A 13462-nucleotide genomic window follows, 5' to 3' on the forward strand; every position below is an offset into this window, starting at 1 on the left:
CAGTTCTCTCTGGTTTAAGCAGGAGGAAAAACAGCCGTCTCTGCTGCTTCATCTTGCAGTAACCTGCCTTTTTTTTTTTTTGGCAATTTGGCTCTTAGAAGGTAACTTACAAAGGGTGGACAAGGGGTAAGTACTGACTTAAAAAATGAGAAACTTACTTGAAAGCAAATCCTCTCATGGTAATATGTTTCTGAAGTCAGTACAGACAGTTCAATGCTTTCAGAAACATTCAGTGTTAGAAAATAATTAGAAGAAGTATGTGGTCAAAGTTTGTATGAATCCTGAACAATGTGAAGGAGTGTGAAACTGTACAAGCTTTCTTTATCTTACTGTATCCACACATGGACATCCAGAGTTTGGCCACTAAACATGTTTTAAATGTACTATTATCCTCCCTTTGATGACAACTTCAAATGCTTTTATTTCAAACTTTTTTCCTGTCACTGACCTGAGTTCTCCTTGCGTCACCAGGAGAGGTATCCATACTGTAAAAAGAGGAGAAACTCAGGAGTGAGACTGGGGGAAAAAAAAGGTTTGCATCTTTCTTGTGCTGATAGCTGATTGTCTCAAAGTCAACCCAAAAGTGTAATTTAAATAATATCTGAAGTGTCTGAAATGTTTGCAGATGAGTCGGAACACAAGTCAGCACAAGCTACTGGCGATGGCAGGAGTATGCTAGTGGCCAAAGTTAACACAAGGAGTTTTTTTGTGCAGCGCTGTGCTAGCAACTGCCCACAAACACTTTCTGCCCGGTCGCGGAATACACAATTTCCACCGAGATTGGTGGTTACCAAGAAGTCACTGAGTGGTCTGTAGGCCTGCCTGAATCCAGTTTTTTTTTATAGGATCTTCACACTTCACCTTTAGCATTTTCAAAATACATTTTCTGTCCTGTTGTGTTCATATTACCCTGAAAATACCTAGCTACTAGCTATTGTTAGCAGAGATGGGCAGTAACGCGTTACTTGTAACGCGTTACTGTAATCGGATTACTTTTTTCAAGTAACGAGTAATGTAAGGGATTACTATTGCAAAAACGGTAATTAGATTACCTTTACTTTCCCGTAGGAACGCTGCGTTACTGCGTTACTAAAACCGTGAACTTTTTGCGAGAATGTCTCATGACAATGACGCAAGCGAGTGCGACGGCTATGGTAGCTCGTGTGTCAACAATAGAAAACATGGAGCGAGGGATAGAGTACGATCGTGCAGCATTTAATACTTGGAAATACCGACATTATTTTGAATTTGACTCTTTAAAAAGCGACAAAAACATAAGCGTACGTTGTACACTCTGCATCGGAAGAAAACTTCTTTCTACGTCGAAAAATTCCACTTCCAACCTGAGCAAGCACCTAGCACGCTGCCACAAGAATGTTAAATTGACAGAAAACCCCCAGGATCCCCTCACTGACGTGACCGCTGTGGCTACCACATCTACTTCCACCGGGCAAACCTCAGATGGACCCACTCCTGCTAAACAGGTTAAACTAGACGTAAGAGCGACAGGACTTAGTGCCGCTGAACTGAAGAAGCTTGTCGCTGCCTATATCGTCGAGGACATGTTGCCGATTTCCACTGTTGACTCTGAATCATTCCGACGCATCGTAGAAAAAATACCAACTAAAAGTGGTGTCAAGCTGCCCCAGAGAAAGTCATTTGTAGGATACCTTGAGAGAGAATATGACAAAATGAACTCTAACTTGAAGGCTACACTCGAAGAGGCAGAGTTTGTTTCCACCACTGCTGACATCTGGACGGTAAATAATAAAAGTTTTATGGGTGTAACAGTTCACTGGATTAATTCCACATTACAACACAACAAGGCCGCTCTAGCATGCAAGAGAATTAGAGGCAGCCATACCTATGATGTAATTGGAGCAGAGATTGAAGAAATCCATTCATCATATGGACTACAAGGCAAAGTTATTGCCACTGTAACGGATAATGCATCCAATTTTGCCAAAGCATTCAGAGTATGTCAGCCCTGTCATTTGGAGTCTGAATCTGAAAATGAAGAAGGTGATGACGAGGAACCGACCTTTACTGATGTCATAGAAGCTCTTTCAGCTGCATCTGGTGATGCACAGTTCAGCCTCCCTCCACACTACAGATGTGCATCGCACACAATTAACTTGATTTCAACAAGCGATGTTGACAAACATCTAAATTCCTGTGCAGACACCAAGGCTGTATATAGGAGTAGCATTGCAAAATGTTCTGCTCTTTGGACTAAAGCAAGTCGATCAACATTAGCCTCTGAACAGGTGGAGGAAGTCAGTCGGAGGAAACTAATGGTACCGACATCCACAAGGTGGAATTCCCTGTATGAGGCCATTTCTAGAATCATCACAATTCCCTTGAATGAACTTAATCCCCTGTGTGTAAAACTGGGAATCAAGTGCCTTAATGAAAGGGAGTACCAGTTCTTGAAAGAGTACTGTACTGTGATGAAGCCCCTGACAGTGGCTCTGGACATCTTACAAGGGGATGAGTGCACCTACGGGGCTTTACTGCCAACACTCACAAGCCTGATGTCAAAGACCCTTGCCCTGAAAGATGACCTCTCTAGAATGACAGCCAGCCTTCCAGATGTCATTGTAAAGGTAAGATTATTATTAATTGCTTTGGGTGGATTTGTTAAATTTATTATACCATTCACAGTGGGTGGATGTTATACTTTGTTTTAAGCAGTGGGTACAATTATTAAAATGATAGAATAAAAGACCAAGTATTCACCCCTTGTTAAATATCAGGGACATTGATCATCATTAATCATGAATATTAATCATAATATCAACAAAAGCCTCAGCCAAAATTAAATCTCATACAGTATTGATAATAGAAAATATAGATGGTTTAGAGCTGTAAAGCCCACAAAATATTGACAATAGGTAATTATACAGTAAAATAATTTTATTCTTAGTTGCATCATATTGTATGTTACAGGCCATCAAGACTCGTTTTGATGCTGTTCTGGACAGCCAAGAAGGACTTCTCGCAGCGGCCACTTGTCCCAAGTTTAAACTTCGTTGGCTGAGAGATGAGCGTAGGAGAGAGTATGTGAAGGAGCTCCTGATAACAGAGTGTCGTAAAGCTGCTCCTGCAACTGAGAACACTAATGTGTCCCAAATCCCAGCCAGCCCAGCCGAAATGGACTTTTTTGAATTTCAGAATCAGCCCACAGAAAGCTTCTCAGCAGAAAAAGAAATAACTGACTTTTTAAGGTCAGGCTATGAGCTTGAGATTCTGAATCAGTTCCCAAATCTCAAAAAGATGTACATGAAATACAACAGTCCAACTCCATCCAGTGCACCAGTGGAACGGCTGTTCAGTTTAGGTGGATTGGTGCTTTCCCCAAAAAGGAACAGAATGTCTGATAGAAGGTTTGAGAAGCTTCTGCTGATGCGATATAACCACTGTTTCAGTCCAAAAGAAAACAATAAAACATAGGTCTTTTTCAGGGTTGCCACAAACTGAGACTGGATTAACAGCCTGAATGTAGCATGCAATAGCATTTTCTGTTTTTGTAATCTCAATATTATGCATCTCTGCACTTTACCAACTGTTAAAAGATGTTTTTGTTAATTTTATTTATTTTATTTATTTATTTTTTGCTTTATTTATATGAAAAGATGTGTGTATACACAAAAATAATTTATGTTATATGCTGGAGTATGCAGAAATACAGTTTAAGCCTTTATTTTCTTAAAATATGGTGTAATGTGCAGAAATATGTTCAAATGTTAAACAAATTTATTAAAGTCAAAGACTGTTGAATTTAATTTAATTTTTGTTTGATGCACTGTTTATAAAGTTAAGATTAAAAGTAATAAACAAATTTTTAAAAAGACACTTTTCCATTTGATTCACTTTTATATGATGGATTATGCAGAAAAAATAGCATTGGCCCAAAAGGTCTATTGCTTTATCAAGCATTCAGGTAGTGTATCATGTTTTTTAAAAGTAACTAAGTAACTAAATAATTAATTACTTTTGAAAACAAGTAATCAGTAAAGTAACTGGATTACTTTTTTTGAGAAGTAATCAGTAATCAGTAACTAATTACTTTTTTCAAGTAACTTGACCAACACTGATTGTTAGTAACCAGCAACAGCTGCTAGGTCCAAAGTCTTCCTGGTATTCAGAATTTAGTCTTTAAGTGCTGTTTATTTGTTACTTTTTAAGAACTACCTCACCATACTATCTTTACATGCCAACAGGCTAGCTAACTAGTCCTAAATACTTGTTTCATAGAAGCATGTACAGTGTTTGGGTAACCACAGAGGAGACATTAGTATCTCAGAAGGTGGAGCAGATCCACTGCTCATTGAAAGATTGGTTGTTTGATCCCAGGCTGCTACAGTCTACATGTCAAAAAACGTCTTGGGTGAGATACTGAACCCTGAGTTTCTTTGAGTGCTCAAATACAGTAGAAAAGTGCTAAATAACAGCCAGTCTGTATATGCTTCGCTGTTAACATCTGGGAGAACGGCTACACTGAAAAAAATGTAGTGTTTTTTACAGTGAATTGTGCCTTTTTTCCTTTATGGAAAATGGGACGCTGAAATGGAAAATTACGTCATACTCAAGAGATTTTCACAACACACGCCCAATTTGCTCTCCCCAGTTTCCTTTTTGCTGCTTCATTTCTCTTTATTTATTATTTGCACCTATGACTTCATAAAGCTTTCAGTGGCCTCATGCTTGCCATTCAGACACAGGACGGTCTCACTGGACCTTCAGCTAAACTGTGACTGCAGTGTAAACTGAGGCAGGGATCTGGAGTTGTTGCTCTCTTTTTAGCTGTGTTAAAAACTGGCCGCTGGTAGGCCCCACCCTTATATCAGGCCATATCTTGTGGCTGCCAGAGTGAGATATTTCCCCAGCTGACGTGTAGTCAGATGTTTTGGGTTGGGTCACTTGGACTTTATTATGTCTGATTTGCTCCAATCCACACATGTGCAAGCTGTTTTCAGTTACATGTTGTGTTTCAATGGCAGAAATCTTACAGACACCTCTCACCACAACCAAGTGGTGCACAGAAGAAAATGCATTTACATAAAACTCTGGCTGTTTTTGTGTTGAAAACTGAGAGAAAATGCAAGCGTCTCCTCCTGTAATGATGACGTCAGAAAAGGACCTTTATTTGATATTGGATGGGCACTGTTTGCTGCAAGCCACTATGCATACCATTGACTGCTAAACTGTTCCCTGAAGGAAGGATATAAGCTTTTTAAAGTAAACAAGACATAACAGCCTAAATTGTCTATGCAGCCAGTAGCCGTGTGCTGCATCATGCACACTGCAAAAGCCTCCCACACACTGTGCAGCACATTTCTGCGTTCTCCAAACACCCGCAGCCTCAGGCATGTGCACTGCTAACGGCAGGAGCAGACCATCCGCACTGCAGTCGAGCCTAAAGATACAACAATACCTCCTTTCTTCTTTGTGGCAGTAAATGTGAAGTAGTATTTGTTTTCCATGGAAGAAATACATGATGATATTCTCCAGTATATTTGTAGTGTTCCTCCATCATGGATACTGTGTTCTGATAAACAAGGAAAAACTGGAAAATTCTCATTTAATGTGTATATAAGCAACCACTTTTGACCAATAACATTATGTCTTTCAATGATGTTTCACATCAAACTCAATGTAAATAAAAAAAATCATGTATTTCGAAAGACGCTCTACTACCAAAGCAGGTAACTTACAGCAGGTAGGACTGCTAGTTTTTGGCCTAAAGTGTTAAGACACCCAATTGTCAGGTTTCAGGATGTCACTCCCGACAATGAGTGACAGATCGCATTGAGCAAGATGTCTGGGTCTCTGGGCTGTGGTGCTGAGCTGTGACATCTTTTCTCTGTCACTCTCAGACAACAGCAGGCTGCTGGCCTGACTCATACTCAGTAAGATCCAAAATGGCAGCAATACAATCCTCAGTCTTTCTGCCAGGACTGCAGAACGAGTAAGAGGACCACTGCCAGGCAGCTGGCCGTTTGTCTTGATCCCTTGAATGGGCCCTTCTGGTCTGTTAACACTGGCAGATGGTTTTGGTCATATATAGGCTACACATTATGTTCAGACTGCCACACATTAACATTGCGCAGGTGCCCATCAGCTCACCAAATCAGCTCTGACCTGTTAGGCCATGGACATGGCATCTCTGGGGCTGCCCTGTGGTGTCTAGCAATAAGAGGTTCTGTGGGTTGCAGACTGGGGACTTTGTCTCTATATGTGGAGATTGTATGTAAATGTAAAACATAGCAAGGCAGATTCAGTTGATTAAAGGGAATCATATAATGATATTAATTTAATTTGTGAATGGGGAACTGATCTACAAATCTCAACAGTCAACTTTACCATCACTGATCAGGACAACTCTAATCTAGACAAAACATTTAAGTGGTTTAAAGGTGTTATTTTAATATTTAAGGATTTATTTCAAATATATCTAATAGATGAAGCAGGTTCAGTATTCTCTCTAAGGATACATTAAAACTGAAGACTGGAATATCCAGGGATCAAACTACTGACCTTCCAATTGATAGAAAACCTGCTTGACCAGGACTTTTTTTATTCACTGACCTCTGATTTTTCTCATAGTGCTCCTTTAATTATTTTGAGCTGCTTACATATAAGCTGTGTCTAAGCAGACTTTCCTCTCTTGGCATCTCTGACACACCCCTAGCTTGGTGCCAATCATATCTCCATGACCGCTCCCAGTTTATTCAACTTAAATCATTTTGCTCTTGTCTATTCTCAGTCACTTCTGGTGTACCCCAAGATTCAGTCTTAGGCCCTCTTCTCTTCATAATTTACATCCTCCCTCTTGGTACCATTTTCCACAAATTGGATCTTCACTTTCACTGTTTTGCTGATGACACCCGGTTATATCTCTCCTGCAGGCCTGATTTTTCCCTCCCAACTTCTTCCCTTACAGAATGCCTATCTGAATTAAAATCCTCGTTCAGCTCTAATTTTCTTAAGCTCAATGAGGATAAAACTGAAATCTCCTTATTGGAACTAAATACAAACTTTTGAAGGCAAATCTTTTCTCACTCACTATTGATAACTCCACAGTTTTCCCTTCACTTCAGGTTAAGAGCCTAGGTATCATCTTACCTAGACAGTTCCCTATCCTATAAATTGCACATCAATAATCTCACTGCCTATTTCCATCTACGCAGCATTAACAGATTACGTCCTCCTCTTTCCACCAGTCTACATCTATTCTTGCTTTCAGTTGCTCTGCTCCCAGACTGTGGAACTCTCTACCCCCAGATATAAGAAACATTGGTTCTCTCCTCCAGCTTAAATGTAACTCAAAACTCATCTGTTCAAATCTGCATATTCACTGTGAAAACGCTGTTTGTTAATTTTATCTTGCACTTTGTTTCTATTGTTCTTCATTTTGTCATCTCTATTATTATTTTATTGTTAAGTGTCCTTGGGTGTCACCAAAGGTGCCTTTTAATTAAAATTAAAATTTATTATTATTATTATTATTATTATTATTATTTAAAAAAAATTATCTGCTGAAACATCCGTTCATGATTATTGCAGATACAATCTCCCAACATTTACTCTAGTCTCCTATCTGACCCATCCTTGCCGCCTCTCCTCCAGCTCTGTCCTTCTGCTTCGTTTTCTTGATTTTCTGAGTTTGAACTTTCCTTGACTCTTATTTCGACATCCTTCTTCAGAGGAAGTTCACAAGAGGCCAGCGGCTCAGTGAAACAACTCCACCTCCTGTCCTTCATGCAATTTACAGCTTTCAGCTCAGTCCTGTGCTAAGCTGCTGAACACACAGCCACATTTAAACAGTTTCATTCAGATGCAGTTGATCGAATCACTGATTTGACTGTGTCAAAGTTAACGAGTCAACATAATCTACATTTTACTGGCTCACACTCATCGTTTTCTAAAGATGTGAATGTTTGCCATGAAGCATACAGTATTCTGTCACAGACCCACTGCTCTGCTAGCCATGATGAGTTCAAAAAGAAGGCAGCCATGTGACAGTTGACGTGATGGATTAAAGCCTAGGGCGTACGACATAAACACAGACACAGTGTCCACTGCTCTGAATCATTTATATTATGAGCTCTAATGTGTGTCGTTTTGTGTTGACACACATGATGTCTACGACAATGTGTGCGTGTGTGCATGTGTGTCAGGGAACAAACTAAAAGTCAAAAGACGCCTGAGGATGAGACAGAGGGGGCAGCGGTTGCCAGAAAAGAGGTCTCTTAAGAAAAAAACACAGACTCTAGTGACTGCACGGCTTCAGCCAGATGACCAAGCTGCTCTCAAGTATAATAGGAAGATGTGCCCTAGGTTGAGTAAGCATTTACATATATACAACAACAACAGTAACTTCATATTTTAATTTGTGCTGTCAGCGTTAATCTCGTTAAAATGACGTTAACGACATAACCACATTAACGTGGCAAATCTCCACGAGATTAACGCTGACACCACTAATTTTAATGTGACATTTTTCTTTTCCTGATACAAAATATTAAATTGTCTGTACATCTATATCTATATCTCTTACCTAACTCCTCCTAGACACATTAATTAATCTGGAGGAAGTACATTATATTAACTGCCTGGGGTACCAGGATAATACACATCGTTAAAGCTTATGGGAATTATTTTTAGAACACTCATATCCTAATTAGCTGATCTCAAAACATACATGTACACTGTTCACAATACGTGTACGTTACATGTATGTGTATATTGTTCACATTATGTATATGCTGTTTTTTGTAAATAAAACAGTTTTTAGTGCAGTGGCACTTTGGGATTTAATGAACATTTAACATTTAATGAAAATAATAACATGATAACATTAACATACATGTCTGAGTTTCCATACATGAGCAAAGTGGACAAGCACTGTAGGCCTAGCAATAAAATATCCATAGGATAGGTTTTTGCGAGTAATTAAATATATTTACAGGAGCAACAAGACCTTTACCTGAAATTAGGTAAATACTGACAACATCCTGCTTGTTTTTCAATGCAAGCTGTACTAATGTAATGCCTTAGCATCATGTATACATTTTAGCATGTATTTTCTTCTTCTATCAAAAAATGTGTCGTATTTATTGACCTCTGGCCTCCACCAAATGTTCCACTGTGCGGTCCAGCCCACATTTAGCTCTGTCTCATGCTGACAGCCAGTATCAGGCATGAAATGGTTGTTGGGCAAGACAGTCTCAGCTTCTTTTAACTTGATGGAACTAAACTTGATTCAACACTTCTCTGACGATGGCTGTGAAATATTTACAGCAGGGCACAAACTGGGGAGGACTCGGGAAAGCGAGGGGCAGAGGCATGAGTTTAAAGTTGCAGACTCAGTATCTGCTTTGAGTGTCTGACCATGGGGAGTACTTAAAATAGTCTCTTCCCTTTACCCACAGGCTGGCACTGACAAGGACGTGCAAGGTAAGAAGTCAGCTGCACGTAGCCGCCATTAGCTTACCATCAGCTGCTATCATATTTTGTCACTTTTCATCACTATGCCTGCCTAGAAACCATTCTTTCTTGGCAGATGATAATTTGCCATAACTAAGTCTTTGCCTGAAGAATAATAATCTAAGTCTGTGTGACAGAATGGAGCCGTGGCTGAGAAAGAGCTCTACTTTGAGCGTAACAACATTACTTAAATTCCTTCTGACTCTGTGTGCTACAAGAAGACCATTATCACAGCACTTTTTGGCCAATCTCCACATTGTGAACAAAGCTTCTATGGAGTTGGGAGGGACACAGAAGTAAAAAGAGTGTATACATTATAAAAGCACATCCAGCCCTGATATGAAGCAGTGAACATCTGACACTAAGTGAAATATATGAGTGATGTTAGTGTTTGAGATATAAATAAACAGACAGATGCATACAAAAAATCAACCCTAATTATGTTAAAGGAGAAAATTGGAACTTCCTGTTATTTACTCACATGTTGTTTCCAGGGAAATAAATAAATCATAAAGAGAAAAGAGAAAAGAAATCAACGATTTTAAAGGCTTTTTTTAATCTCTGTTTTTGTTTCTTGTATATTTTCTAGATAAGATATGGCCTATATTTATACTCAGCACTATGCAGAGGTCTTGCACCATCACTGGGAGGAGACACAATACCCTTAGAGTATTACAAGCTAATGTATGCCTAGACCAGTGGTGTCAAACATAAGGGCCAGGGGCCGGAATCTTTGGCTCCAATCAGGCCCATTGGACGGCTTTTCTTAAGTTTTACAGCTTTTCCCACTGATAAACTCCTCTTCTATGGTATTCATAGGACACTAAATAGGTATAAATAAGCAAGTACACTAAAACAATAAAATAACAGAAAGTTCCTGTTTTTTCACTATCTAAAATCTACACTATCTACTGAAGAAATGTATGATTTATCTGTGGATTATGGGATTATAATTACAGGGTAGAGAAATATTCCTATAATTTTAAACATTTATTTCCTATAATTTAAGCCCATCTTTATCGTGTGCAGAAACTGAGCTGTATTGTTGAAATGTTGTTCTTTTTTATTTAAAAAAAACAAAAATAATAAATGTGTAGTTGTTCTTTACACTGACTAAAAGTGGACTTTCACTGGCCTGAACCAGTGGCCCACAGTGTAAAATAATTTGACGTCCCTGGCTTAGATGAACGGGAAGTTCTGTTCCAGAGTAGGAGGAAGGAAAATCTGTGCAGATCCATCTGCTGTGATGACCCCTTGGGAAGGGCGCAGTCAAAGTACCTCAATTCTCTATTTAACTGAGCTCATCCCTTAGTAAACGTATTTAAGAACTACAAGATACTATGTTTGAGCTAAGTTGTTTTTCATGTAACAATACTTTATTTATCCCAACCATTGGAATAAATAAAGTATTTCTTCTCCTTGTTCTTCTTCTTATTATTATTATTATATTATGAAAAGGGGTGTTGCTATCGCTCCTTCAGTTGTGGTGAGAGCAAATTTGTGAACTGTCAAAACTCGTCTGCGCACGTCATCCTGAAACCTCCACACTCTTTTTATGCGCGTCTAATCTTGTGAGTGAGCAGTGTAATGATAAATGGAAAACTGTTAGCAGTGTTGGGCACATGTTCATTATATCACCTTGTCTCAGTAATAACTGTGCCTATTAATATAGATAGTGCACAAATGACATCCTTAATGAAGACATTGTCAGTCAGGTGATTTGTGTTCATTAACATCAAATAGAAAAGCAAGTAAAAACACTCTGTGCGTACACTGCACTGAAAATACAGTTATTTCCATGTCTATGTTTTCTTTCTCAGGGAACAAACTGCCTGTGGGTCCCTTTTCTGTACTAATGGCGCAAAGGATGTTGCATGAAGGTGGGCAAGATGGCCGATCAGGTGAGACACAGGAATGGACTATCGATGATGGAATTTTGTGAATGCTAATGAAGTGTGCATGACAAAAATGTTTACCAGTGAAAATGCCAACTGTACAAGTTGATAAACCTAAATTTTGGCAAAAGGCTATCCTCAGTTATTTGTATTTCCCTCTTCGTCCTTCCCTTGGAAATGATGACCTCTTTATTTAATGTTGCTCCGTCCAAGTTCAGCCCCCAGGATACGACTTAATGAAGGGACTGCAGTGAAAGGCCTGGGAACAATGTTATATTTAGCCTTCTTGTTATTTCTGTTGGTTAATTTTTAATGCCCACTGGAGGGCTGTGTGTAGAGAATAAGCGTGCTACATTTTGCTCATTGTGCCCCTATAATTTCTGTTGTGCCGGCTCACATTAGTAACACAAAAGCTCCGTTTCATGACCTGGCATTGACCTTAGTACTTTCTCACTTTTTGTTAACACCCAGGCCTATGAAACATTTAAAAGCAGTTTTGTTAGGAAAAATAAAGGTCTCACATAGTCTGTGAATGACTTGAAATTAGATCAATATGAATATTTAATTATAACTGGGCCTTTTGATTTGCCTCACTGTAAGCATTTTACTTTGTCTTTTGTGACTGCAGTCCTGGGAATGTTGGAGGTGCAGGTAGAGCGGGACCCCAAGACAGGTGCCACCATCGTTAGGTCAGTGGCTCCTGTGTCCACACCAGCTGGTGCTCCAAAGGCTACCACTGTCTTTGACGACGGCAGGAGGAGCATCCACACTATCAGTGGGTCAGCAGATCAACCCTCGTCTAAAGAGCTCGGGCAGATCTTGAGTGTCATCGATGGGGTCGGGATGAAAGTGCTGCTGAATGAAGTCACAGTCACACCAACCAAGACAGAGACAGTAGAAGCTAGCAAAGGCTCAGAGAAAAAAGGCCTGTCGCTTCATACCCATCCCAGCACATCAAAGGAAGACTACAGGCCATTCGGCGGCTCTAGAAGCGATGATTTAGAAGTTGAGCTGAGCAGTGAGAAGTGTGTTGTAAATGTGGGAAACACAGATGATAAAAACACGATGGCAGTGAGAGACACTTTGGAAAAAGTAGATATTGTGGAGAATCAGATGTTGGAGGAAAGTCCTGTCACACTTGTGTTCTTGGGATACGCTGATGCTACAACAGACCAGAGTCAGAGCCAAGAGGAGCAGGAAGGCATGATCACTGTGGAACGAGTGATAATCACGGAGGATGGAGAAGAGCATGTCTTAGGACCTGAAATGCCTCCTCCACTTTATTCACCATTAGACCAGGTAGCAGAGCAAGGCACCGGGAAAGAGTCCAAAGATGAAGCAGTTCAGGTTATTCCCTCGGGTGGAAACGGAGCTGGAATCGATGTGCAGGCAGAGGAAGGTGATAAAGAGTCACATAATACATCTCCACCAGGCATAACAGAGGGAAAAGGCAGTTCTACGCACAGGAGCTGCCGGTGTTGCTCTGTCATGTAAGAAATGGTTGAAGAAAGACTCCCTGTATACCATGTATACACTGCTTCCTTTATATGTTGCTTTATATGAGTGGGTTTAATAGCATACTAAACCATCACCCACCATTTCACCTCCCCTTGATAATAAAAGTGGCATTTATATATTTGTGCAGCTTCTACAAAGCTGAGAACTAAAGTCCACTTCCACCCCCTACTGGACAGAAATAAGAACTTCAAGCAAGCAAGCTTATCCAAGAGAAAAACTCCACACTAAATGTTTAGCCATGGTTCCTGTAGAAATGGGGGGGGGGGGGGGGGGGGGGAATTACTCCATCCTTTAGCATGCACATCTTAATGCTTATGGTGTCCCTCACTGTTTCTGGTATGAAAAATACCCTGCAACTGAGGCCTGAGATTTTGAGTGTTTCTGTGTTTTGATGCATCACCTTTACACGTTGAGTTTCTTAAGACGGATTCAGATTCACCATTTCTGTGTAAAAATCCAAACATTAACATTTTGAGAAATTATCTCATTCTTGCTCAGAGTTACATGAGAAACATTACACTTTTTTAATGTCTGTGCAGTCACTGTGAAACTAAAAC

The 13462-nt window shown here is 39.8% G+C and overlaps 1 protein-coding gene across 5 annotated transcripts; it reads left to right on the top strand.

Moving 5' to 3' along the window:
- Positions 1-68: 68 nt before the first annotated feature.
- Positions 69-13167, top strand: LOC146710795 (uncharacterized). 5 transcript variants are annotated; one of them, XM_085453407.1, is made up of 4 exons: positions 471-532; positions 9438-9462; positions 11313-11393; positions 12016-13167. In XM_085453407.1, exons 3-4 carry the CDS (start codon positions 11348-11350, stop codon positions 12879-12881), a joined length of 912 nt encoding a protein of 303 aa, XP_085309533.1. In that variant the 5' UTR covers positions 471-532; positions 9438-9462; positions 11313-11347; the 3' UTR covers positions 12882-13167. The 5 variants fall into 5 exon arrangements, with proteins under 5 accessions (XP_085309535.1, XP_085309533.1, XP_085309532.1 ...); XM_085453409.1 differs by lacking the exons at positions 471-532; positions 9438-9462 and adding an exon at positions 69-126; XM_085453406.1 differs by lacking the exon at positions 9438-9462 and having other exon boundaries at positions 477-532.
- Positions 13168-13462: the final 295 nt, after the last annotated feature.

Source organism: Copadichromis virginalis, linkage group LG4 (genome assembly GCF_057382275.1).
Source record: "Copadichromis virginalis isolate Kocher_CV1m ecotype Utaka linkage group LG4, C_Virginalis_male_GT1.1, whole genome shotgun sequence".
NCBI lineage: Eukaryota > Metazoa > Chordata > Actinopteri > Cichliformes > Cichlidae > Copadichromis > Copadichromis virginalis.